Here is a 27,361-nt window from a genome sequence, read left to right as displayed (position 1 = left end):
AAGCGGCCAGAGTGGATTTTTAATTATTATTTATTTTTAAATCACCCAGTGGAAATGTGTCCCTCGGATGATAACGCTGACACTAATATGGCAGCCAAAACGTACTGTTTGAAGTCAGCGGGCTGATGTACAGTAAATAAGTCAACACCATGGCAACAGCCCGCAGCTAATGCCATTCATATTCCCCCTGCAGAGCTCGACTGCAGTGGCCTGCAGCCAAATCTGCCTCGGGGGCTGAGAGGGATGCAGGCTATGCACACTCACACACAAAAAATAAAATAAAATACATAAAAATAAAATAAACATAGAGAACCATCAGTCGTGCTGGGTTTATTTTGAAAAAGGTGATCAGACTATTTTGGCTTGAGAATCAGTTCCGCATGGTGGGATTCTGGCATTTAATGACATGATGCTGCTTCTGAGTCACCGGGTGAGGCTACAAAAGGAAACAAACAAACACACGCACACACACACACAAAAACTAGGGTTTTATCAATTTTGTCACTGTTTTTGTAATAAATCCTCTGTGAGAGCCTTCGCCTTTAATAATAATAACAACACATTTGATTTCTAAGCGCCTTTCAAAACTCTCAAGGTCACGACAGTCACAGGATGTTTTTTTTTCTGTGGGTGAGCAGTGGCAGCCACACGCGCCAGCGTTCACTCAACCCCAAAGTAACTCAAATAGATAGCAAGCTCGCGAATAGATAGCTAATAGCTAGAGAATAGATAGCCATTAGCTAGTGAATAAATAGCTAATAGCTAGCGAATAGATAGCTATTAGATAGCGAATAGCTAATAGCTAGTGAATAGATAGCCATTAGCTAGTGAATAAGTAGCTAATAGCTAGCGAATTGATAGCTATTAGATAGAGAATAGCTAATAGCTAGTGAAAAGATAGCCAATAGCTAGTGAATAGATAGCTAATAGCTAGCAAATAGATAGCCATTAGCCAGTGAACAGATAGTCATTAGCCAGCAAATAGATAACCATCAGCCAGTGAATAGATAGCTATTAGCTAGTGAATAGATAGCCATTAGCCAGCGAATAGATAGCTATCAGAAAGCGAATAGATAGCCATTAGCCAGCGAATAGATAGCCATCAGCCAGCGAATAGATAGCCATCAGCCAGCGAATAGATAGCCATTAGCTAGCAGATAGATAGCCATTAGTCAGCGAATAGATAGCCATCAGCCAGGGAATAGATAGCCATTAGCTAGCAAATAGATAGCCATTAGCTAGCGACCAGATAGCCATTATCCAGCGAATAGATAGCCATCAGCCAGGGAATAGATAGCCATTAGCTAGCAAATAGATAGCCATTAGCTAGCGACCAGATAGCCATCAGCCAGCGAATAGATAGCCATTAGCCAGCGAACAGATAGCCAATAGCTAGCAAACAGATAGCCATTAGCTAGCGAACAGATAGCCATCAGCCAGCGAATAGATAACCATTAGCCAGCGAACAGATAGCCAATAGCTAGCAAACAGATAGCCATTAGCTAGCGAACAGATAGCCATTAGCCAGCGAATAGCTGAAACAAAATGTCAGACCAAACAATCAAGCATGAAAACACAACACCCGAACAAATTTGGGAATGGCACTCCGTTATATTTTCAATTCCCGAATATGAAAAACAAATTGATTCATCGGTGAAGGCAATGTCGGCCATGCTAAGCTGGATACGGCGCTGCGGCTGAGTGTGTGTAACCTTTACAAAAAGCTGCGGCGCAAGTTGTGTCAGCAAGAAGATGCTAATGCGCAAACACTCACCAGTGGCTAAGTGCGTGAATGCGAGTCATTAGAGGGAACAGATGTCAGAGCACGTCTCAGGTTAAATTTGAGTTTAGGATGTTCCCATGCAAAGTGTGTGTGTGTGTGTGTGTGTGTGTGTGTGTGTGTGTGTCAAGCAGATGCTGCTGCCTCTAAGCCGTGGAGATTGAGGGAAGGGGGGCGACTGTTTAAATTAAGAGATTTTCGGAGTTGATGATTTATATGGGCGAATCTTTAAACAACGGCGCTGTTGCCGGTAGCTTAAATTGTATTTAACCCTATATTGAGTCATTTATTTATCATTTAGTGGATTTGTTGGGGGAAAAAAAAAATCCATTATCTGGCCAGCTGGGCGTTTTCACGGTTGTTATGAGTGTCATTAACGTTCTCCGCCATATTGGATTCTTACATCCTGCGCTGGCCATGGCCTCTGGCAATGGTTTTCTTTTAGGCAAGGGGTAAGCATTTCCCCATTTTTCATGTTAGCGCTTTGTTCCGGCTTCAGCTGTTGTAAAAGCGCGATATAAACCAATTGCATTGTATTTTGGACAGCCGCCCTCATTTCAAGCTCGCATAACTCCAGGCCCATTTAATTTAGGACGTAACTATTTTATGATGAAAGAAGAGACTACAGTGATACCTTGGCTCACGAACTTAATTGGTTCCCAGACAGAGTGTGTCAGGTGAAAAGTGTGTATCCCAAAAATTAATTTCCCATAGGAAACCATTAAAATGAGAATAATCCGTTCCCAGGTCCCCATAAAACACAATTTTGTACTTTCTAATTTTCTAATTCATTATGTATAATAAATGTGTTATTGTATTATAATTAAAGAAATGATCTTTACAGTATAATAAAGTCGTTTTATTAACCTTTATGATGGTCATTGATGGCTTGATGGAATGGAGTGGCCGCTTTCATCAGCATTAAACATTTGATAAGGAACATAGCCTTTCACCATCTTGAGGAATGATCCCTTGTAGGTGTTTTCTCTGCGATAATTTTACCCAGTTCCTCATCAATTGTGTTCTGTTTAGCTGGGTTGATAGCTTTCTGCATCAAGTGTACAGATGGCTTGTGCGGGTTATTTGTGGTGCCTGATTGATGGGAATTTTAACCTTGCAGTCTACACTCTGCCTTTGAACTATCAAAGTTGAAACAAGTCAAATTTCACTGTTTTCTATCCATTTTGTCAATCTCTCTCTGTTGTCTGCCTGTCTCTTTAATGTTGAAACCACCCCCCCTAACTGCTGCGTTCTTGACCAATCACATGGCTTTAACCAAAGACTGGGGGTGGGGAATAAAGGACAAAAAAAGTCGGCTGCCATTTTGTGTTTAAAAGAACAGGCTCGTTCGCGAACGACACATCACTCATTGAGGCAGCTCTGTGGACGCAAAAAGTTCGGATGCCAAGGTAAAATGTTCATAAATGTAACGTTCGTAAACTGAAAAGTTCGTAAGCCAAGGGGTTCGTAAACCGAGGTATCACTGTAGTCCTAAAACTCAATCGTCCGTAGGTCATGGAATTCAAGTGACAATGACAAAAACCCTGGCACTGGAGAAGATACATTTTTGCACGTTTGGCAGTGAATGAGTAAAAAAAAAAAAGGATAGAATTACAATATTTACAAAAACAAATCCGCGAACAATTAACTCTGTCTTCAATAATGCCGCTTGATAAGCTACCCGCTGTGTTGTAGCGAAGCCAGGGCCTACGTCAACGTGATGCCGCCACCACTAGTGACAGCGGCAGATGGTGACGAGGCCTCGGGCGATGCCGCCGCCGCCGCCGCCCCCGAGACCCCCGAGCGCAAGGACAGGAGCAGTCATGCACAAAATGCATGGCCACTGATTGCATCTTCAGATGCCGTGTACGGACACAAGATGCCGAAGGAGCGGCTCTTCTATGTGATGTGCTTTTCGTTATGTTGTACACGTATGAAAAATGTCAGAAAAACAACATTGCTGCGGCACTTGTTGTTAGGCAGAACTTTCCACCTGAAAAAAAATAAAGGACTACATAAATAATAATTATAAAAAAATCAGCACAGTGAGGACTCACTGTGCTGTTTCTTGGCAACCTATGGTTGAGGAATCTACTACTCCACGAAGAGGGAAACACGGCAGCAATGTTCTAGAAAATTCTTATTTAAAAAAAACATACAATTCAAAACATAACTACAACTATGTTAATTACAGGAAAATATTTCAAAAATTTGGGGAGATACCTTTATAGATTTAGCATTTTCACCCCCCTAAAAAAAGAGACGTTATTGACCCTTTTGGCCTGAGGATAAAGAATATACGCATGGGGTTTATTGGGATATCGCTCCGCAGTCGCTGTTCCAATAGTCATTGAGGGTGGCTATCTCGCTAGCTATTCATTAGCTGTCTGGATATCTAGCTAGCTATTTGCTATCTATTACCTATCTGGCAATCTCACTAGCTATCTTGCCAGCTATCCATTAGCCGTCTGGCATTCTAGCTAGCTGTCTGGCAAGCTATCTATTAACAAAGTATTAAGTAGCTAGCTAGCTTTCTGTCTATTTGAGTTACTTCTAGGTTGAGTATACGCTGTTGCGTGTGGCTGCCGCCGCTCACCCGCAGAAAAACATCTAACGGTGACTGTTAAGTGACCTGAGAGTTTTGAAAGGCGCTTAAAAATGAAATTATTATTATTATTATAATTTTACCGCCAAGGCATTAATAATGACTGTCAGTCAATTATTATTATTCATTTTTTTTTTTATTAGTGCGCGAATTCCTGAGAGGCGCTGACGCATTTAAGTACTAATAGCTATCTATCTATAGCGAGCAAGCTATTAGCTATCTAATTGCTAGCTATTAGCATGTTTTTCAATCCCCAAATAAATTCGGGAATGCCAGCGAATGACTTAATAAGCAATCCTGAATATATAACATTGTGGTCAAACGCTGCCGGATGACTGCTAATTATGGTTATTATGGGATGCAACACACTGGTGTTGCATATCATGCCCTCGACGCTTGTAGTGGAAGGTTAGAGCAAAATTAACTTTTCATGCATTTCCTCCGCAATTGCTTGCTTGCTTGCATAGCCGCCGGCTTGCTTCTTCTTCTTCTTCTTCTTCTTCGTCTGTTGTTGTCTTAATTGCAATTCCATCAACAATTTAAAGCCACCCCTACTTCCCGTTCTTGTTGCTGTCACGAACCGGACTCACCACATGGCAGATGAAGGAAATTAAAGTGGCCTTTGTGTGTCAAGATTAGTCGTTGGCGTCTCGGGGGAAGACTCATTTTCATTATCGGAGAACCGCTGGACCTTCCTTCTTCATTTTCCAAATTTCCATCATTCCCCCTCTCCTGAGTGGCTCTGTGCGATATAAATATATAATATCGTATAAATAAGGAGAGTAAGACCGTGGGGAGGGAGAAGAGGAGAGGAAAAAATAACACAGATGAGACACAAATTGCCTGTCGCAGCAGCTTTGAGATTGAAAAAGTGGAAAAATAAATCAATAAAAATAAAGTTATAGTCAACTATACAGTAAAGTCTCGTTATATCGATATTCAAGGGAGTCCGAAAAAATATCGATATAACCAGGACTATCGATATATCCGACCCTGTTTGCATGTAATTTTCTCCGTGCGTGCATAGAAATAGTATCGATATAACAGGGACTATCGATATATCCGATATCGATATAACGAGACTTTACTGTATATAACAATTCAACATTTCCCTAAAACAAAACAAAATGTGAAATGTTTTTTTTTTTTTTTTTACGGTATAGTAATATCAGAGATGTTCGATCGGACACTGTGGACAAAGGCTCGGACACAGAAAGATTGTCTTTGACTGCCGGCAGGGGACGTAGCCATTCAAGACAGACGCTCAAATTCTGCAGCCGTCTGCCAAGCTATTTATTGAGAGTACAGTAAAGTCTCGTTATATCGATATCGGATATATCGATAGTCCCGGTTATATTGATACTATTTCTATGCACGCACGGAGAAAATTACATGCAAACAGGGTCTGATATATCGATAGTCCCAGTTATATCGATATTTTTTCGGACTCCCTTGAATATCGATATAACGAGACTTTACTGTATATGCAAATTAAAGTGATACATTAGTAAAACATAGTTTTCTTGATAAGAATACCACGCCCCCGGCCGTTCTAAGCACGAACAGCTGTAAGCAATAAAACATTGTCTCTTCCACGAACTGATACATTTGTAACCTGGCTAATGAGCTCTCCTAGATGAAGATGACAGTTTATCAGGCTGTGTCTGTTCAATTCAGATTGACCCATGGTTGTCTGTGCTTCAATTGTATCCTCGAGTCACACATGTTCACTAAGCATCTAACATGACACTTTTATTAAATATGATAACTTCTATTCCGTCTAATCTCTATCAATGAAAAGGAAACATTCAGCTGTCTTCTTTCATCAGAATTTTTCTTTTTTCATCCAAAAAATAATAAATAAAAAATAAAACACACATCAAGTGGAAGATACCTAAATCCTGGTTTAAAAAAATACAAAAATAATATCAAAATAAATATATTTTTTTAATGGAAAATAAACAGGATGAATGAACAATGTGGAATTCTTTTTACAAATTCTCACTTATTTTTTTTTTATTTTTTATAATCAATTAACTCATTCACTGCCAGGGCTTTTGTCATTGCCACTTGAATTCCAGGACGCATGGAGCTTGTGGATGGAGCTTAGCACAAAGCTCTGCCTTATCCGACGGCATTACAGTCTCTTAGAAAGGATTTACGTTTTAATTCTTGATTAGATGGAATTTTCTCCACAGTGTGCAAGCGCGCCGATACGCAAGATAATGGCGTGTTTGTTTGAATGGCGCACCCACACTCTCACGCCCCCCACTCCATATAAAGGCGAGGCTTTTAACACATTGTCCGATCGGGGCTATTATTAGAAGCAATGGATTATCAAATTGGAATTACAGTGATCCCTCGCTACTTCACTGTTTCAGTGCATCGCAGATTTTTTTTTTATCAGTTCAGAATAAAAAAAAACAAAAAAACGAATGACTCTGAATTTTTGCATTATTATATAACTCTACTTCGCGGGTTTTCGTCGATCGCAGGTGGTCCAGGTCCCCATTAACCGTGAAAAATGAGGGATTACTATAATCCTGATGGTGTTTGCTCCATACAGTTTTTATCTTCTTAACTCAATCACTGCTAGACGATGTGCAAAAATGTGTCCACTCCAGTGCCAGGGTTTTTGTCATTTTCACTCAAATTGCAAGACCCACAGAATGGCTGGCTATATATTGGCTATGTAGCTATCTGGCTGGCTCGCTAACTCTTGGCTATGTAGCTATCTGCCTGGCTCGCTATCTCTTGGCTATATATTAGTTGGCTGGCTAGCTAGCTATTGGCTATCTATCTTGCTAGCTATATATTAGCTATGTAGCTATCTGTCTGGCTAGCTATCTAGCTAGCTATATGTTGGCTATCTATTGGCTGGTTGTCTGGCTATCTATTGGTTGTGTAGCTGTATAGCAGGCTGGCTATCTAGCGAGCTGTCTGTTGGCTATTTACTAGCTGGCTAGCTAGCTTTCTATCCATTTGAGTTACATCCAGCCATGTGGCAGCCGCTGCTCACCTCCAGAAAAACTGATCCTGTGACTGTAAAGTGACCTTGAGAGTTTTGAAAGGCGCTTAGAAATGAAATGTATGCTTATTATTGTTTCTATTAGCTCGCTAGCTAGCTTTCTATCTATTTGAGTTACTTCTGGGTTGAGTGAACGCTGGCGCGTGTGGCTGCCGCTGCTCACCCACAGAAAAACATATCTTGTGACAGTAAAGAGTTTTGAAAGGCGCTTAGAAATTAAATGTATTATTATTATTATTATTATTGTATCTATTGGCTATCTAAATTATTTGCATAAAGGCAGAGAAACTACCGATTTAAAAAAATACCCTAATGGTTGTTTATTTGACATTTTTTTGGGTCCAATTTGGGAGTTAAACATGTTAACACACAGGTGTCAAAGTCAAGGCCCGCGGGCCAAATCCGGCCCGCCACATCATTTTTTTCGGCCCGCGAAAGCAAATCAAACCTGTTAAATTCCATGATGATTGCTAAAATCTGAGCCAAAATTTCATATTTTTGGATGTCAACCACAATAAAAGTCATTATTCTTGACTTCAGATTTGAAAACGAGTTATTCATTAATTTGCTGTGTGCTCTCTATGTAATATTTGAAGGGATTTAAACATTCTAATGGGTTCCCCAAATTCATAACGGCCCTCGAGAGGAAACCATAACTACAATGTGGCCCGCGGCAAAAAATGACTTTGACACCCCTGTGTTAACACGTACTTTATTCACAGCTGGTGGGACACTGCCCCCGATGCCCTTCATGCAGTCGACATTGATTTGACACTTGTTTTGTTAATTCAAGAAATTAGCTTTGGAGCTCACCTATCATTTTCTTAATTAGCAGATCTATTCCCCATGATTTTGTGGCACACCCTCACTTCCTTTTCTTCTAATCGTTCCACTGGCATATTTTTCCTCCTCCTTTTTCTCCTCCTCCCGATCATCTCCTTTTGCCTGAGTGGCTGCTTAGCTGACTGAGTGCCCGCATGGCCGCCTCCCACCCTCCCACCCTCCCACCCTCGTCGCACTGGCTAGCTGGCAGTTTGTTCACGGCACTCGTGCCGCGACCCTCCCCGCCCCAAAAGGTGGCAGAATTTTCCGGCGCTCCAGAAGCAGCGCGACTGCGACTGGGACGTCCATCCCATCCCTGTGCTGCATTCATGACTTTACACACCTGGCTGGTGTACAGGCTTGGATTTATTTTGACGCTCTGCTTGACACAAGGTCAGTCCGAGATTTGATTTCTCAGTTTTATTTGTAGGCTTTTTTTTTTAATGTAATAAAAGTGTCTTATTTTTAATGGGTTAAAAGTAACGTGTTAGAGGACATTTTAGAGCCACTATAGAGGAATTGTAAGAGATAATCAACAAAGCCACATTGACAATAAATACACACATGTAATTTGGCTTCAAATATCCATCGTCTCCAACATCAATTTCCCCAAAGAGTCATAACAATCGAGTGCAACGGGGCTTTGCTGTAACCTTTTATCTCACTGGGGTTGCGGAGGGCGGGGGAATAAAAGGACGTGCAAATGAAAGAACCGAGACGACAGCGTGCTTAAGTGTCCCCAGAGTGTTTGGTCAACGCTGATGTCAAAAAGTCATCAGAGAGGCCCACGGATGTCTTGTTTGTCAATGAGGTAGAATCCATAAATGGCATTAATTGAAATGACTTTTGGCGACAAGGAGGATTTGGATGCATAAAGTAAATTATATTTACATGATGGGATGTAATCCAAAATATTAATATTTTTTTTGTTTGTTTTAAGAGTGATACTGGATTATATTTTTTTGGGGGGTCTTCTTGGTGGGACTGTAACTCTGCATAAACAACAACATGGGAGCTTAACAACACAAGAGCACTCTCAAAGGCATTAGAAGAGCATTTGCGAGTGAGTGATTTGTACCAGCTTCCAAATTTATTAAAATGCATCCTGTAATACCATAACAGGAAGTCAGATATGAATTGATGAGCACCAACATGACTCAACATAGGCAATATTTACCTGAATTTGCTTGAAGAGCTGCTAAGCCGTTTTTGAATTGAGGTCCCACCCCATCTGTTTTGAGGCAAAATAAAAAATATTCAGGCATAAGCTGTTTTTATATGTGTTTTGTCAATACAGTTGAAATATGTAGAATGAGATTAAAAAATATATCTATATACGGTAAAGTCTCGTTATATCGACATTCTCGGGAGTCAGAAAAAATATCAATATAACTGGACTATCGATATATCCGATCCTGCGGCATGTAAATTTTCTCCTTGCGTTCATAGAAATAGTATCGTAATAAGCAGTACTATCGATATAACCAATATCGATATAACGAGACTTTACTGTATATACATATATACATATACACATATACACATATACAATACATATTGATTCATATAGCGCTTTAACAACAGCTGAAGCTGTATATATGTATTTTTTAAGTATATTTCTTTTATGTATATAAAAAATTTCTATATCTAAAATTTTAGATCTATCTATCTATCTACTTGGTCAAAAGTGCTAACATGAGGCTAATGCTAGTCACACGATTTATATATTTTTGTATGTATATTTGTTTTCATATATTTTTTGAATGTATATTTCTTTTTATATATTTTTTATGTATATTTATTTTTATATATATATTTTGTATATATATTTCTTTTATATGTATATATATTTCATTTATTTATATATATATTTTTTGTATATTTCTTATATATATATATATATATATATATATATATATATATATATATATATATACAAATTTATATATATTTAAAAATTATATTCTTTGTCAAAAAATGCTAGCATGCGGCTAATGCTAGTCACATGATTTTTTTTTTTCTTAATCAAGAAAATTGAAGAGCTGAAAGATCATATGATCGATCATTTGTTCAATTGTCAATAAGTTCAGATTAACTGTAATTTTACATTACGGTTCCTTCGTGAAAAACAATATGGATTGAAACAAGCGTCACTTCTTTCAATTTCGTTTGTATTCGTTATAAAAGTCAGTACATATAGTACAGAAACTTATGGATTTACTCACTTTTCACTCAGAAATAAAACAACAAGGCTTTAAAACGTAAAAATAAAACATGTTGAGTCAGTCAATGCATGTATAAATGAAAGTGTATTGTATTAGGCCCATTGCTTGTATTGCCCCACTAGTTGTTTTTGTTTAATTTTCAAGGTTTTCAGTCAAAAATGTCCAATTGAAGTGTGGTGTTTCCAAGGAATCCATTTTTGGTTCGAGACAACGTGGTGTGCAGTGAGAATAAATTGGATTTTACCAAGAAGCGGTGGATGTAGATTGTCTCCCCCCACTAAGTCCTCATTATGTTGACAAATGCTCATAACTGGGCAGCGCCTCGCTGCTTCATGAGTGCAGCCAGCGTGAAGCGTTGCATGCTAACGAAGAGTTAAATCAGCTTCTTTTGCCCGATGTAAATTGCCATCATTTCCATCCGGCAAAACAAACGCGGCAGGCCTTCTTGCCGCGCTTAATGGAATACTTAGAATGCTTCCCTGAGGTGATGCCAATTTGGAAATGGGGCTCCAAAATATCTTGATGTGACATTGCCAACGCAGAAATTGTCTGCAGGTGAGAATGCCCATTTTGAAAATTAGGACAAAGTTTAGTAAGCAGAAGAATACAGTATATATATATATATTTGTTTCCCCAAAAGTAAAATATACCCAAGTAAGTATTGTTCAATTGCTTGTTTACACGTGTTGCCCCACCATTGGTATTCAAAATATCCATTGTTTCCTACCGCAGCACTGATGCTACTTTCATTATCCTATGAATAGTGTGTTACATGCTAGCATTAAGGTCGCTTCCTGAAGTGAGACCGAGTCCTGGAATTTAGGAAATTAGTAATTTTAGGAATGAATTATGATGCCTCACTCTGCACATGAGTTATTTTGTGTACTGCATGTATACTTAGTGTCAAAAAAGTAACCATATGGGTGAATAATAATAATAATAATAACAATAATAACAATATTAATGAGATGTGTTATCATAATAATAATAATAATAATAATAATAATAATAATAATAATAATAATAATGCTGATGATGACGATAATAATAACAATAACAATAATAATAATAATAATAATAATAATAATAATAATAATAATAATAATAATAATAATATGACCACTCTGAAGCCATTGTTTTGATTCTGGAGCAAGGCAGTTTGTGGAGGGGTATCCTGGCGTGATGTCACGAACAAGGGGGCGGGACTTTCTGAATCTGCCCAGCTCATTTTGTGGCAGTTTTGGGACACTTTAAGTCATTTTTATTGGTGTTTTGCATTTGACTAAAAAATATCAGCTTGTGTGTTTTGGGTATTTTAGATGCTATAAAACGTTTTTCAGATGTCAGTTAGGAAACAAAAAAAAATGCTGTCCTTTAAAGTTTGGCATGCACCTCCAGTCCCGGTGAAGCTTCGCATCGATTCCAGCAGATTTCCAAAAGTGATTTTTCTAAGAGCATTTGCGGTGGGATTAGTTCACCCCTGAAAGCTCCAGGCTTTGGGTTTGGCTATTTAGCGGCGGCCAGGCAAGTGAGAGGCTGGTGTCCTCTGTGGGCTACCGCGGATAAAGAGTGCGGATTGGTTTCAGCTCCAAAGCTGATCTTCCATCTTGTGTGTGTATGGGGTGGAGGGATTTGGCGGGTCGGTCGCAGGTGTGTGCGATCACTGTGAATTCACAGGCAATCCCAGTTTAACCCCCACCTCGCAGGTGGGATTCGGCTGGTATTTTGTTCTTGAAAGTACTGGGAGGAACATAAAAAGAATCCGGATAATTCCTGAAAAAGGTCATTGCTGGAAGGGTCAATACGCCTCACTTGCTGCCGTTTGGGCAAAATATTTGAATCATCACTTCAAAATCACCACTTCCGTCCAAGACCCCTTGAGTCATTTTCTGTGCCGTCACTTCCAACGTATTCAGGTTGCTAAGCTTTGAAACGGTGACACACTACTGAGTCCATCGCCGTTTGGCCAAAAGCTCGAGAAAAAGATCACCAATACGTCTTCTTTTTTACGCTTGTCACTCAAGATGAAGGGGGAAGTAGAAAAGCAGCCCTCAAGATGAATCTCAGTGACGTTTTAGATTAACTGCTCTTCAAGCGCTGAGCACAATAATGTCATCAGCTCAAGTGGCTTTTTTTGAAAGGGGGAAAAAAAATGTTTTTTTTTCGCATGGGTGTTGCGTTCATTTAGTGGTTAATGGACTCCATCTGGTTGGATCAAACACTTGGTGCTTGTTGCTCGGCAGAATTTACAATCCAAAACTAATATCGCCACAGAAAGTGCCGATTAAAGGGAAAGTCTAACATTGACAGTCAAAAAAAAAATATTTGAACAATATATTTAATGTTGCAACTGCATCAATAAGAGGCATTTAAGACAAAAAAAAACAGCTGCGGTGGAAGTACAAAAGCCCCTAACAAAGTGCTTGGCAGTTATTTTCCGGTACTTTTGACATTATCATTTATGTATCATAATTGTTAAAGATGAAGGACACTGATTTGCTGTGGCGACCCCTTGAAGGGAAAAGCCGAAAGGAAAGGAAGAATTGTTAGCAGGATACCTCCGCATAACATTGTATCGTTATTAGCATTAAAAGATATCTATCTATCTATCTATCTATCTATCTATCTATCTATCTATCTATCTATCTATCTATCTATCTATCTATCTATCTATCTATCTATCTATCTATCACAGTAGCACAGTATCACAGTATCACAGTATCACAGTAGCTAGGAACAGCTAACAACACACTAGCTATCTAGATAGCTAGATATCTAGCTAAATATCGAGATGTCTAGCTAAATACCAAATAGCTAGATATCTAGATATCAAGCTAAATATATATAGCTAGCTAGATACCCAAGTCGATAGATAGAAAGATAGAGATAGCTCTGTAGCTAGCTCTCTATCTAGCTAGCTCTCTAGGTAGATCTCTATCTATCTAGCTCAATCTCTATCTGTTTATCTACTTATCAAGCTCTCTAGCTATCTATCGACCGAGATAGCTATCTAGCTAGTTAGCTAGCTAGAGTTCACACATTTATTGAGTGACTTGACTCTCCAAGACTATGATCCGTTTTTATTCGGTCCTCCCTGAAATCCGACCGATTATCTTTGTGTTGAATCAAAATTAAACAATGAACAATTTTGCTAATTGTTCTGAAACGTTACGGACCAATCCGGTCGCACAATGACTTTATTTTTAGAAGTTTGACACAAAGGCATGAAATTGAACTGCTTTGTTTCTCCAAATTCACTGATTAATCGACCAAATATTTGACAGATTAATCCCTGATTAAAAATAGTTACAGCCATACTAGCTTAACAGCAACATGAGGATCAGAGTATATTTCATCACCGAGCATGAATACACAAACCAATATAATATTATCAATGAAAAATACCGACCACAAGGGTATTATTATATTAAACTTCCTTATTATGCCACCCCCCTCTGCTTTCCCGTTAAGCTGTCTACCGCAGTAATAAAACCTGCAATTCTATTCTGATTATTTATGATAATTGTGTGTAGCCTTTCTTCCATAGGGGCACAATAGCAGAGACGATCATCATTACCTTGTCAACTTATCTTTTCTCTCTCGATGTTCCCCCTCCTCCCGGCGCAGTGGAAGGTCTGCAGTGCTATGGGTGCAACATCATCCAGGATCAGCGATACGTGGACGTGGGCTGCTCCAACCCAGAGGTGCTCACCTGCACCCACTCACACAAGGGCTTCAAGCATCGTTTCTGTATCAAGACAGAGAGCAGTGAGTAAATTACACCTCCTGCAGAAAAAAATGAAATCAAATCACCTTGAGGGTTGTTGTTGTTGTTTTTTTTTTAACTTTCATCTGACCCTGCGAGAACCTTCATTCGCTTTTCTTCATGTGCACCTGCAGCCTAAACTGGCCTCCTATGACTTCTTCCACACACATTGAGAAAATATCAACCCCTAAAGCGGTGGTGATAATCAATCTGGAAGGATTGTGAAGGTGTGGATTTACCGTATTTTCTGCATTATAAGGCGCTTCGGAGTATAAGGCGCAATTTCACTTCTATTTTAAAGCTGTTTTTATATTTTGGGCGCACCGCATGATAAAGTGCATAGAATAGATGCTATGATAGTGCCTGATGTTGCAATTATGCATCTACTAGATGGAGCTAAACTAAAAGGAATAAAATGGACTTTTATTTATTTAGTGTTTGGGTTTTCTTGCGGGGGTGCCGATAAAGCGCTGGATAGACCTCTGGCAATGTTTTTTCACTTTCGCAAGGGGGCAGTATTTGCCTTTTCTGCATGTTAGCATTTTGTTACAGCTTTAGCTGTTGTTAAAGTGCTATATAAATCATTATGTACGTACATGTATTGTATTGTGTACAGCCACCCCCATTTCAAGATCAGATAACTCCAGACCCATATAATTTAGGAATTAACTACAACAAGGGGGCAGCATTTGCCTTTTGTACAGCTGCCCTCATTTCAAATTCAGATAACCCCAGACTCATATAAACCACCTGGTTTTAACAGCTGATATCTCCAGAAACAAATTAGCTAGAAATTAACCAGCCACCCTCATTTCAAGCACACATAACTCCAGACTTATATAATTTAAGAATTAACTCTTTTTCTGATGAAAGAAGAGAGACATAGATTTCTAACGCCGTATTGAATGTTTATGCAGTCCTAAAACTCAATATTCTGTAGGTCCTGGAATTTGAGTGACAATGACAAAAACCCTGGTACAGGAGCGGACACATTTTTGCACAGTGAATGAGTTAAAATACTACATTCAAGAAATCACATCCATATAGAAGGCGCATCGGATTATAAAGCGCATTGAGAAAAATCAAGTGCTTTTAGGTGTGCTTTATAGTGCGGAAAATACGGGAGCTAGAAATCACACAAGATGAACAAGTGGCATTTTCTTTCAACAACAATATAATAATTTATTTAAAAAGGGATGACAATTGATACTATTCATAGTTAGTTAAGGGAGGGATTACCAATATTTTCTTTCTGCCATGCAAAAACAACATTATTGAGAAGCACTGTCCTAATCCTAAATAATCCCCCAAAAAATCTCTGTTGTGTAAAAGGACATTGGATAAGAGTAATTAAAATATCGTCCCTCTGTAGTAAAATATCTGGTAAATTGATTATTTTATAGCATTGTATTTATGGTTTCCTCTCGAGGGCCGTTATGAATTTGGGGAAGCCATTAGAATGTTTAATCCCCTCCACATATTACATATAGAGCGTACAACAAATTAATGAATAGCTAGTTTCCAAATCTGAAGTCAAGAATAATGACTCATTGTGGTTTATATCCAAAAATATGAAATTTTGGTTAGGATTTTAGCTAGCATCATGGAATTTTACCAGTTTGATTTGCTTTCGCGGGCCAAAAAAAATTATGTAGCGGGCCAGATTTGGCCCCCGGGCCTTGACTTTGACACCTGTGTTATATAGGAATGCACATATGTGATGAAATAAAAAAAAATCATCAAAACAAAATACTTGCAGTCCTTTGTTTTCGGTGACCCAGATAATACGGCAAAGTGGGATATTTATTCATCGTAATATGTATAGGCCAGCAGATGATTAAATGGTGATGAATGCACTGTGGCGTGCCAGAGGACATTGGCTTAATCATTTCTAATCGTACTTCAATGCAAAATGCAAATGTTGTGAATATTCACTTAGCCGCTTACGTAACGCCGCCAGTTTCATTCGCCTTGCTGAGTCCGTCGTGAGGACCCCTTCGTGGTGCCATGTGAAGTCAAACGGACCATGTCCTCAACAGGGTGGCGGTGATGGTCAGATGCTGAGATGTGCGCCTACACACACACACACACACACACACACACACACACACACACACACACACGCACACGCACACGCACACGCACACACACACACACACACACACACACACACACACACACACACACGCACACACACACACAGATGTTGCCTGGCTTGACGTCTGGAAGCCCAAAGGGCTTATTAGGCACCTTTTTTTCCCTCCTTTGAGAAAGTGCAAGCTAAGAACAAGGCTGACAACATGACACTGAGTGACTGATAAAACACCGTCAAAATCAGCAATCACACTGACTGACCTCCGCCAAGGCTTAAAATGTCGCAGTCGTGATTCACGATTCATAATTTCACTTTTTGTTTTATCCGTTCCGAGCGGAATTTGGTTTTTGGGGAAAAATGTCAGAGGAGAGCACAGTTTAGCCTGTGTTGTTAGTGGAGAGTTTTTAGAGCATGAATATATGAACCATCGATGAAAAGGTTTCGTCGATACATCATTTAAAGCTATTTCAATGCACTTTAATATGGCATTAGAAAATGTGTGATGAATTATTATTGAAAATGTTTGTCACAGCCCCGCAGTAAATAAAACAATTATTATTTTTAATTAACCAGGTTCTTTGAAAATTACAGACTACAGTGAGACCTCAACTTACGAACTTAATTGGTTCCCAGACAGAGTGTGTATGGCGAAAAGTGTGTATCTCGAGAAAAAAAAATCCCATAGGAAACCATTAAAATGGGAATAATCCGTTCCCGGCTTTCCATAAAATATACTTTTCAACTAAATAAGCATTAAAACTACACACAACATACCTCATTCTATGTATAATAAATGTGCTATTGTATTGTAATGAAATAAATACACTGCATTGTATCATAAAGTCACTTTATTTGCATTTGTGATGGTCACTGATGGCTTGATGGAATGGCGTTGGAGGTCGAAGGTCAAACGGAATTGCTGTTTGGAAAGAGAGGCACATTACATGAGGACTATAATTAAAGAAATAAACTGTGCTGTAAAATAAAGTTTTATTTACCTTTTTGATGGTCGTTGATGGCTTATGGAAGGAGAGTCACCTTCCATAAGGACTGTTGGTAACTTAACCTCTGGTGCTGTTCGGTCGTGTGCTTCCGCCGAAGATCACTCGGCCAGCCGTGGTGGGTGTGTATTATGAAAATAGTGCTTATTATAAGGTTTAATTTTCATAAATTTGAAGTTTGTAAGACGAAAAGTGTGTAAGATAAGGTGTAAGTTGAGGTCTCACTGTAATTGCTGCCGACCGCAGCTATTTTTTTTATTTATTTTTTTTGCTGAGCCAGTCGACGACTGCGATTGACTTGTCTTTTCCATCTATCTACGCAGCGGCACTGGGTATCGTCCTGACCAGCGGCTGTGCCACATCCAGACATTGCCAACAACAGGAGCTGCCAGGCGTGCGAATCCACTGCTGCGACCGGGATCTGTGCAACAGCGCCCCCTGGCGGAGCAAACTGAACTACGCATGCGCACTGGCCAGCCTGGTGCTGCTGATGCTGAGGATGTGGTTGTAGGTCAGGGGTGTCAAAGTCATTTTTTGCCGCGGGCCACATTGTAGTTATGGTTTCCTCTCGAAGGCCGTTATGAATTTGGGGAACCCATTAGAATGTTTAAATCCCTTCAAATATTACATATAGAGCACACAGCAAATTAATGAATAACTCGTTTTCAAATCTGAAGTCAAGAATAATGACTTTTATTGTGGTTGACATCCAAAAATATGAAATTTTGGCTTAGATTTTAGCAATCATCATGGAATTTAACAAGTTTGATTTGCTTTCGCGGGCCGAAATAAATGATGTGGCGGGCCGGATTTGGCCCGCGGGCCTTGACTTTGACACCTGTGTTGTAGGTGATGGGGGAATATCAATTCACTGTGTTTTGTTTTTTATTTTAAGGAAAAGAAAAACTATCATGTGGCATTTTATGATTTGTTTTTTTTAATTCAGATTTCCAGGGTTAAATTAGAAAAATAATGGGATGTTCAGTATGCGCCATGTGTTTTGGTACGGGAAGAAAACTGCTTATAGTGTATTTTCACATTTATCAACACTAAAAATGAAATATTAGATTTTTTTAGGAATTGTAACATCAACAGTTTGTCTCTTGACAAAAAAAAGCAAAGTTGCAGTTGAATGCAATTTTAAAACTATTTTGCTTTCAAAGACATTTCTTCGTGCTTTAGCTTCACCGAAACGGCACTGAAGTGCTGCAAGTCACGTTTGTGACATGCTAGATGTTTTTTTTTTCCCGCTGCGCAATTGTACGATTTACATTCACATAATTTTTGATTTTTTTTGTCCTGCCAAAAAGTGAGCCAGGGCATCTGCTGACCAGAATTAGAGCTACACTGTGTTTGTTCTTGTCCATCATCTAATATGTTCAACACACTGTATGACAAAATGGATTAAAAAATGGATTAAACATAATTAACCACCTGTGCGCACTGCAAAGTTATCTGAAGTTTAAAGATGACTCGATAATTTGCTACGATGGAAAGTTACAGTCCCATCTTTTTATTTTCTTGGAATTGCAGCGTCATGACAACCTCTCTCATTGTTCACAGAATAACATTTTGCAAATAAAGTCACTTAAACATTCATGAAGCGCACAAACTATTTTGATTATGGCTGACACTCACTAATAAGATCATGTGCATTCATTGTCAGTGCTAAAATGTCTTGTTTTGATTTAGCTAGAAAAATATCTGATATGTGTTCACCTTCTTAAAAGAAATCAACGTCAATATTTTTTTTCTATCAATCATTTTTGTTTCGGTTCTCCGGGCTGACATGGGGAGAACACGTTGCATGTGGTTATATGACATTGTCAGAGTCGATGCATGTAAAAAAAAAAAAAAGGTCCATTGTTGTATGAATAAAATTATTCATATTTTCACAAAGGAATGCTTCATGTGTACCTGTTGCAAGAGTGGATGGATGGGAGGACGATCAGATAAGATAGCTAGCTAGCTCGCTGGACAAGATAGACAGACAAAATAGAGAAGATTGACAAGATAGATAGATAGATAGACAAGATAGATAAGACAGATAGATAGATAGACAAGATAGACAACTAGGCAGATAGACAAGATAGACAAAATAGACAAATAGGCAGCTAGACAAGATAGACAAATAGGCAGATAGACAAGATACACAAGATAGGTAGACAAATAGATCAGATAGACAATATAGATAGACAAATCGATAGACAAGAAAGATAGACAGACAAGATAGTTAGACAAGGTAAACAAGATATACAGACAGGTAAGATTCAGACCAGAGAGATAATACATTTCATCGATAGAGATAGATAATACATTTCATAGATAGACAGATAGATAATACATGTCATATAGATAATACATATTTAAAATTGCATTTTATGTGTAGCTCTTTCTCTTGTTTCTATGTAGAATTGTATTATATTTGTGTTTGTATTTTATTTATTATAGTACCTATGCTTGTCTATGACTGTAAAGAGTCCTTGAGAGCTTTGAAAGGCGCTTAAAATGTAACGTATTATTATTATTACATTTCATAGATAGATAATACATTTCATAGATAGAGAGAAAGATAGACAGATGTGTACCTGTGCAGGTGAGGTAATAACCCCGGCGGCGTCATGTCTTCCAGTGATGCTCTTTGTCCCTCCAGTCCATTGCACACAGCGGAGGAAACCCTGTGCCGCCTCGAGCCGCCATCTTGGATAGGCAGATCCCACTTGAGCCAGGATAACCCGCAAAAACAACTCGCCCTAATCACTCCGCTTTCCGGTTTCCAACTTCATTCCTGGTGAGTACGAACAAATCGGGGGGGGGGGGGGGTCGTTTGACGTCTGTCCCGTACAAAGGCGGAGAACACCCCATGGACGCTAATAAAAGATTGTGGCTCTTGCGGGCCGTAAAGTGGATGCTAACGAGGCTAGCTCAACAGGGAGGTAGTGCAAACATGACGGCTCGTAACTAAACACTGTAATCCGACGAAACATTATTTATTAGTCTGATCCCCTCGCTTTAACCACCCGATGTGCACCCTGGAACTGTCACAGTGTTTACGTCATCCTATAATCCAACCCCAGCAAGATATCGTTAGCAGACAAGCATGCTAATGCTAAGTGTAATCAAATGTCTGACGTTTAAAAACAACAAAAATCTCCCTAAGACATCTCGTCGATTGAAAAACTTTCCCCCTGGGTCGACACTCGCCATCGCTAAACAATAACGACGGTGCTTTTTTTGTCACAATAGCACTTCGGTGATGTCATATAGCGGCTATTGTGCTAACGCCAATTTGGCTGTCAAGACTTGACAACCAAGTGTAAATTTGGGGGCCCTAAATGGAGGAAAAGGCTCGACGAAAAACTAGTCTGCAAATTTAATTGACTGCGGATTACCTCTGATTAGCAATCGATTCCGGTTGGGTTAAAAAAAATAAAGGTTAAAGTTGTTTCGAGGCACAAGTAAAAGTTGCTAATGTAAACGCAAAGATGCGTAAACTCCCATCGGATTGAACGTTTTTTTAATCTCTTTTACATTCTAAAACATACAATCAATGTAATAATATCTTGGGGGTGTTTTTTTTTTATTTTAATGTGGCTTTTTGTCACGATTCCGGGCACGAGCGGGGTCCTCGATTTACGACGCAGTTCCGAAGTTGTACGTAGGTTGAATCACGCCCCAAATAATCGAAGTTGTCCAATCACACTACCTGCATTGTTTACTTTTACACCTCCCGCCCTCGAAACAATGCTTTTTTAACTAAATTACACAATTTATAAACTACCGTAATGGTGGCGATTGTTGTAAATGATTTATATTGTTGTTATATCACGAAAACCTGGTGTTTGAACAAGCGTGTGTAAACTTTAAATATCCACTGTGCCCATTTAAAATAGTCTGCTGAAAAGCAATCAGAGCAGGCGTTATGTAGCACTGCAAATTATATTAGCGATCGAGTGACAAACGTAATTCTTCCTGTCCCTTTTTTGTTATATAAGTATGCCTGTTGGCCGTATTCTAACGCCCCGTCACAAAGTAGTCAAGATTGTTGAACACCCGCAAACTGCGGAATTCTGCTGACTTATGAGTCACCGAGTCGTTTTCAGGATGTCGAGATGTCATGGGTTTCGGCAGTAAGTCTCTTCTTCCTCTTGTTATAATGGAAAGTCACTGTCAAGACAAGGAAAGGCATTTCATGGTTTGTGTCTGACATCAAAAAAAGAAACGCTGAGGCAAGGAACGCACAAGCAAGTTCCATTTTTTCCTCCCCCATTCTGTGTAGTGAAAAGCTACATCTCAGTGAATACATTCACACAGAGGCTCGAAATGCCACATGAGGGTCATGTGACGGCAAGCAACTGAGGAAAGGCTGAGGAGAAGGGTGAAGTTTCGGCTTCTGATTTGAAGCAGAAATGTCAATTAAAGGACAACCGACGTCTCCGGACAAGTTGTGTCCATAATTTGTCAAATGTCTTCAAATGACTTCTACTGAGCGTATTTTACAAAGATTCCACCGCATATAGCTATATTTTATGTTTTAAGACTCGCGCTGAATATTCCGGAAGTCTTGTTTTTGAGTTGGTGACAAGTCCTCACCGTACGTCACTGAAGGAACGCCCCTGACCGAAAAAAGGACACATTGTAGCAGTCCTTCCATCACATCAATGCATTTTGCTGTACTTTGGTCTGAAAACTTTGTGTAGGACCAAAGAGGCAGAAAAGGGCGACAAAGCTCCGTGTAAGGAATTACTCAGCCTGTGGAAACGGGCTGATTAATCCCTTACACGGCTGTGTCGCCATTTTCTGTCTTTTTTGGGTGCGACATTTCCCACCCCTGATGCCTCAAAATGACACGGAATAAATTCTTTAATCGATTGCAAACATGTATGCTTTCCTCTTCAGAAGTATTTGAATCATATTCATAACTGGACGAGTGACAAGAAAGCATATTCTCCGAATCTGAAGCCATTGTTTTGATTCTCCAGCAAGGCAAGACGTCTTGGGGTGACATCACGAACATCTCAAACTGGCCACTTCCGGGTTCATTTTTTGTTGTTGCATATTTTGGACACTTTATGTCATTTTTATTGGTGTTTGGCATTTGACTAAAAATATCATACTGTGTGTTTTGGGTATTTTAGATGCTATAAAACGTTTTTCTGATGTCGGTTGTCCTTTAAGCCTCTCAAAAATCTCAACATCATGCGTCTTTTTATGTTCTCAATCGATTTTTTTTTTTTTGCCGCCATTGAAAAGTAGCATACTGTCATTTTGAGATAAAAAATGGTGGACAACGGTGTCATTCTTTCTACTTGACTTCTTTCAGAGCCAAAATGGCCACCGCCCCGTACAACTACTCCTACATTTTTAAATACATCATCATCGGTGAGTATGTCGGCGCTACGTCCACAATGACAAAGCATTACGATTTTCTCTTGTTGTTATAAACTGAAGACAAAGTAGTCGATGCTTTTTAATGTTGTTTGTATCCACTTCCGAGTGCGTCTAATGGTGTTATACTTTGCCCAACTGGGCGTTTGCTAGCCTGGATATTCCCAATTTGATTATTTTCTGGAAATGATTGATATATTTTTTTTCTCTATTTTGCTCCATGCAGGCGATATGGGCGTAGGCAAGTCATGTTTGCTTCACCAGTTCACAGAAAAGAAATGTAAGTACATGGCGACCTCCTTTTCATCGACTTTTTTTTTTTGCTTTTTAATATAAATCCCTCAAACCGGCGCAGGAAGTGTGCGCTCAGCACTGAGAGGCTCTTTTCTTGTGTCGGCGACCTCCGCCGCCGCCGTTTCAGTTGGCGCGGCGTTGAATGGGCGCTATTGAGACGCCAGATGCAGAAGCCACGAGACGGCAATTTGAGAACCTTTGGTTCAATACGTCACGCGCACCTGCTGCTGAACAAATTGATCAGAATTGATATTTTCAGCTGATTGTTATGTTAAATTGTCATTGTGAACACTTGACTCATTCACTGCCAGACTGTGTGCAGAAAAATGTGTCCACTCCGGTGCCAGGGTTTTTGTCATTGTCACTCTAATTCCAGGACTCGCAGAATATTGAGTTTTAGGACTATATAAGAATTTAATGCAGTGTAAGAAACCTTTTTTGGCAACTATTCAACATTTCCCTAAAACAAAATGTTAATTTTTTTTACAGTATATGAAAAAAAAGTATTTTTTTAAACATCATCCAAATTTGAGAATACATTTTGACATTTATATAAAACAAAAACAATAAAACACACATCAAGTGGAATAGACATAAATCCTGATTTAAAAAAAAAACTTTTTTTAAATTGGAAAATAAACAAGATGAATGAACAATGTGGAGTTATTTTTTACAAATTCTTATTTATTTTTTATAATCAACTCATTCACTGCCAGATGTGCAAAAAATGTGTCCACTCCAGTGCCAGGGTTTTTGTCATCGTCTCTCAAAATCCAGGACCCACAGAATATTGACTTTTAGGACGGTATAAGAAGTCAATGCAGTGTTAGAAACCTTAGATTCTTTTCTTTCATCCGAAAAAGAGTTAATTCCTAAGTTATATGGGTCTGGAGTTGTATGCGCTTGAAATGGGGGTGGCTGTCCAAAATACAATACATACATATAGCGCTTAAACAACAGCTGAAGCTGGAACAAAGCACTAATATGGAAAAAAGGGAAATGCTGAGCCCCTGTGGAAGGGAAAAAAAACATTGCCAGAGGTCTGGCTAACGCTTTATAGGCACCCAAGCAAGAAAAAAAAACGAACTAATGGCGCTCTATGTCATATTTCCAATTCCCAAATACATTCGTGAATGGCAGTGAATGAGTTAAAAGTAATAATAATAATACATTGTATTTCATAAGCACCTTTCAAAACTCTCAAGGTCACTTTACAGTCACGGGAAAAGTTTCTCTGTGGGTGAGCAGCGGCAGCCACACGCGCCAACGTTCACTCACCCCGGAAGTAACTCAAATAGATAGAAAGCTAGCTAGCTGGCCAATTGTTAGCCAACAGATACCTAGCCAGATAGCTAGATAGAGAATACATAGCTAGCCAGCCTGATAGCTAGTGTTTAGTAAGTTCACACAAAATAACATATGCCGTAATTCTGAAATTAATTTGTCATTTCTCCCCCCCTAGATAATACTTAGCTTAGCACACTTTGAAAACAAAAATTCTAATTGTATTTTTCTTGATACAAACTCTTCCATCCAGTCATGGCCGACTGCCCCCACACCATCGGCGTGGAATTCGGCACGAGGATAATCGAGGTGAGCGGCCAGAAAATCAAGCTGCAAATCTGGGACACGGCCGGACAGGAGCGCTTCCGAGCCGTGACGCGCTCGTACTACCGCGGCGCGGCGGGAGCGTTGATGGTCTACGACATCACCAGGTACGGTTTTCAAAAGTTTCTTATGCTGAATTCAATATTTATGTAGTCCTAAAACACAATATTCTGTGGGTCCTGGAATTTGAGTGACAGTGACAAAAACCCTGGCACTGGAGTGGACACATTTTTTTTGCACATCGCAAAATGGCTGCCGAGAATGCATTGGAAACCCCCTTGCTCTCTCCTAACTACTCTTTGTGGTTTTCATACAGGAGAAGCACCTACAATCACCTCAGCAGCTGGTTGACCGACGCCAGAAACCTCACCAATCCCAACACGGTATTGTTGAAACAATTCATTTCATCTTAAAATGACTTTGGGGTGGTAAGCAAACCCCGAGATTGGTCGCCAGGTAGTCACATCGAGACAAACGGATCACTCACATTCAATAATGGATGACGTCCTCTTCCTAGGTCTCATTCCTCCTTTTCGCGTTTCCTCTCGGCAGGTGATCATCCTCATCGGAAACAAGGCGGATCTGGAAGCCCAGAGAGACGTCACGTATGAAGAAGCAAAACAATTTGCAGAGGAGAATGGTGAGTGGCGGAGATTCTACTTTTAGAGACTTTGCAGCGTTGAAAAAAAAAAATACTTGTGTATAGATACAAACATATTTTTCCTCTTTAGGTCTCCTCTTTCTGGAAGCCAGCGCTAAAACGTAAGCAAATTCAACTCAGCAAATTTGTGATCGATTAGCTGTCCAACTAGCTAGCTATCTATTAGCTAGCTAGCTAACTTGATCTATTTGAGTTCTTCCCGATTGAACGGGGTCACTGTTGCTGGCTACCTAGCTAGCTATCTATTTGCTATCTATTAGCTGTATAACTAGCTAGTTAGCTAGCTATCTATTTGTTTTCTATTAGCTCGCTAGCTAACTTGATCTATTTGAGGGATTCCCAGTTGAACGGGGTCACACTTGCTGGCTACCTAGCGATTTGCTATCAATTAGCTGTCTAACTAGCTAGCTACCTATTAGTTATCTATTAGCTAGCTAGCTAACTTGATATATTTGAGTTATTCCCGATTGAACGGGGTCACCGTTGATGGCTACCTAGCTATTTGTTATCGATTAGCTGTCTAACTAGCTAGCTACCTATTAGCTAGCTAGCTAACTTGATATATTTGAGTTATTCCCGATTGAACGGGGTCACTGTTGCTGGCTACCTAGCTAGCTATCTATTTGCTATCTATTAGCTGTATAACTAGCTAGTTAGCTAGCTATCTATTTGTTTTCTATTAGCTCGCTAGCTAACTTGATCTATTTGAGGGATTCCCAGTTGAACGGGGTCACACTTGCTGGCTACCTAGCGATTTGCTATCGATTAGCTGTCTAACTAGCTAGCTACCTATTAGTTATCTATTAGCTAGCTAGCTAACTTGATATATTTGAGTTATTCCCGATTGAACGGGGTCACCGTTGATGGCTACCTAGCTATTTGTTATCGATTAGCTGTCTAACTAGCTAGCTACCTATTAGCTAGCTAGCTAACTTGATATATTTGAGTTATTCCCGATTGAACGGGGTCACCGTTGATGGCTACCTAGCTATTTCCTATCAATTAGCTGTCTAGCTATCTATTTGTTTTCTATTAGCTAGCTAGCTAACTTGATCTATTTGAGGGATTCCCAGTTGAACGGGGTCACCGTTGCTGGCTACCTAGCTATTTGCTATCGATTAGCTGTCTAGCTAGCTATCTATTAGTAATCTACTAGCTGGCTAGCTAACTTGATCTATTTGAGTAATTCCCGGTTGAGTGAATGCTGGCGCATTTATTATTATTATTATTATTATTATATATTATAACATCTCTCCTGCCCTTTTAATTCTGACGCCATTTTCTTTTGCATTCAGAGGCGAAAACGTGGAGGACGCCTTCTTGGAGGCGGCCAAGAAGATATACCAGAACATCCAAGATGGGAGCCTGGATCTTAACGCCGCCGAATCGGGCGTCCAGCACAAGCCTTCGGCCCCCCAGGGGGGGCGACTAACAAGCGAACCGCAACCTCAAAGAGAAGGCTGTGGATGCTAATGACCAAGAAACACCACCCTTTAATCCCCCTCACCGCCGACCATTTTTTTTTTTGCCCCCATCCCTCTTTTTTTTCCTGTAAATCTCGCCACTACCTACTCATTGCATTACTGTCACTTTTTTTAAATATTTGCTCCTTTTTTTTTTTTTTGCTCCAAATGACTTTACGATGAATTAAACTTAAATTACTGCTCAGCGAGATTTGGTGGCTTTGGACAACGGAAGGCACGGACGCCATTTTAATGTGTCTCGTCAACAGAACATGGACGGAAAACTGATTTTTTTTTTTTTTTTTACACAAAATTTGCCCTCATTAGAATGACAGGTACCACTGGAGCTTATCCTGGCACCCTGGACTGGTCGCCGACCAATCACGCCACATCACAAACCACCATTCACATTTAGACTAACGAAGCTAAAAAGTATATGGAGGAAGCTGGACAACCCGCAGAAAGCCTACATAAACACAGAGAGACCCTGCAAGCTCCGGAGAAGTGATTCCAACTTGGAACAATGAGACAAACGGATTCACCATTTATGCAGATCAATTCGAAGCCAGCGTCAAATGGTTGCATCGTCATATCACAAGCACCATTTTGTTTGTTGCCTTAAAGT

The 27,361-nt window shown here is 39.6% G+C and overlaps 2 protein-coding genes and 1 long non-coding RNA gene across 4 annotated transcripts; 2 read left to right on the top strand and 1 right to left on the bottom strand.

Moving 5' to 3' along the window:
- Nucleotides 1–336: 336 nt before the first annotated feature.
- LOC148884689 (uncharacterized) lies at nucleotides 337–20,048 on the bottom strand. 2 transcript variants are annotated; one of them, XR_016118253.1, is made up of 6 exons: nucleotides 19,911–20,048; nucleotides 16,174–16,299; nucleotides 14,038–14,208; nucleotides 9,413–9,466; nucleotides 4,976–5,127; nucleotides 337–436 (listed from the first exon to the last, which is right to left on the bottom strand). It is a non-coding gene; the product is annotated as an uncharacterized LOC148884689 (long non-coding RNA). The 2 variants fall into 2 exon arrangements; XR_016118252.1 differs by lacking the exon at nucleotides 337–436 and having other exon boundaries at nucleotides 4,415–5,127.
- Nucleotides 8,550–19,379, top strand: LOC148884690 (uncharacterized). Its single transcript, XM_089020252.1, has 3 exons — nucleotides 8,550–8,628; nucleotides 14,088–14,228; nucleotides 17,646–19,379. The coding sequence occupies exons 1-3, from the start codon at nucleotides 8,565–8,567 to the stop codon at nucleotides 17,831–17,833; spliced, it is 393 nt and encodes a 130-aa protein (XP_088876378.1). The 5' UTR covers nucleotides 8,550–8,564; the 3' UTR covers nucleotides 17,834–19,379.
- On the top strand, nucleotides 19,995–27,042 carry rab14l (RAB14, member RAS oncogene family, like). Its single transcript, XM_089020251.1, has 8 exons — nucleotides 19,995–20,113; nucleotides 22,646–22,704; nucleotides 22,937–22,990; nucleotides 24,542–24,719; nucleotides 24,929–24,995; nucleotides 25,165–25,252; nucleotides 25,344–25,374; nucleotides 26,569–27,042. The coding sequence occupies exons 2-8, from the start codon at nucleotides 22,653–22,655 to the stop codon at nucleotides 26,744–26,746; spliced, it is 648 nt and encodes a 215-aa protein (XP_088876377.1). The 5' UTR covers nucleotides 19,995–20,113; nucleotides 22,646–22,652; the 3' UTR covers nucleotides 26,747–27,042.
- The last annotated feature ends 319 nt before the right edge of the window (nucleotides 27,043–27,361 follow it).

Source organism: Hippocampus bargibanti, linkage group LG18 (genome assembly GCF_051943395.1).
Source record: "Hippocampus bargibanti isolate YZ-2025 linkage group LG18, ASM5194339v1, whole genome shotgun sequence".
NCBI classification, from domain to species: domain Eukaryota; kingdom Metazoa; phylum Chordata; class Actinopteri; order Syngnathiformes; family Syngnathidae; genus Hippocampus; species Hippocampus bargibanti.
This window is presented reverse-complemented; position numbering and strand designations above follow the sequence as displayed.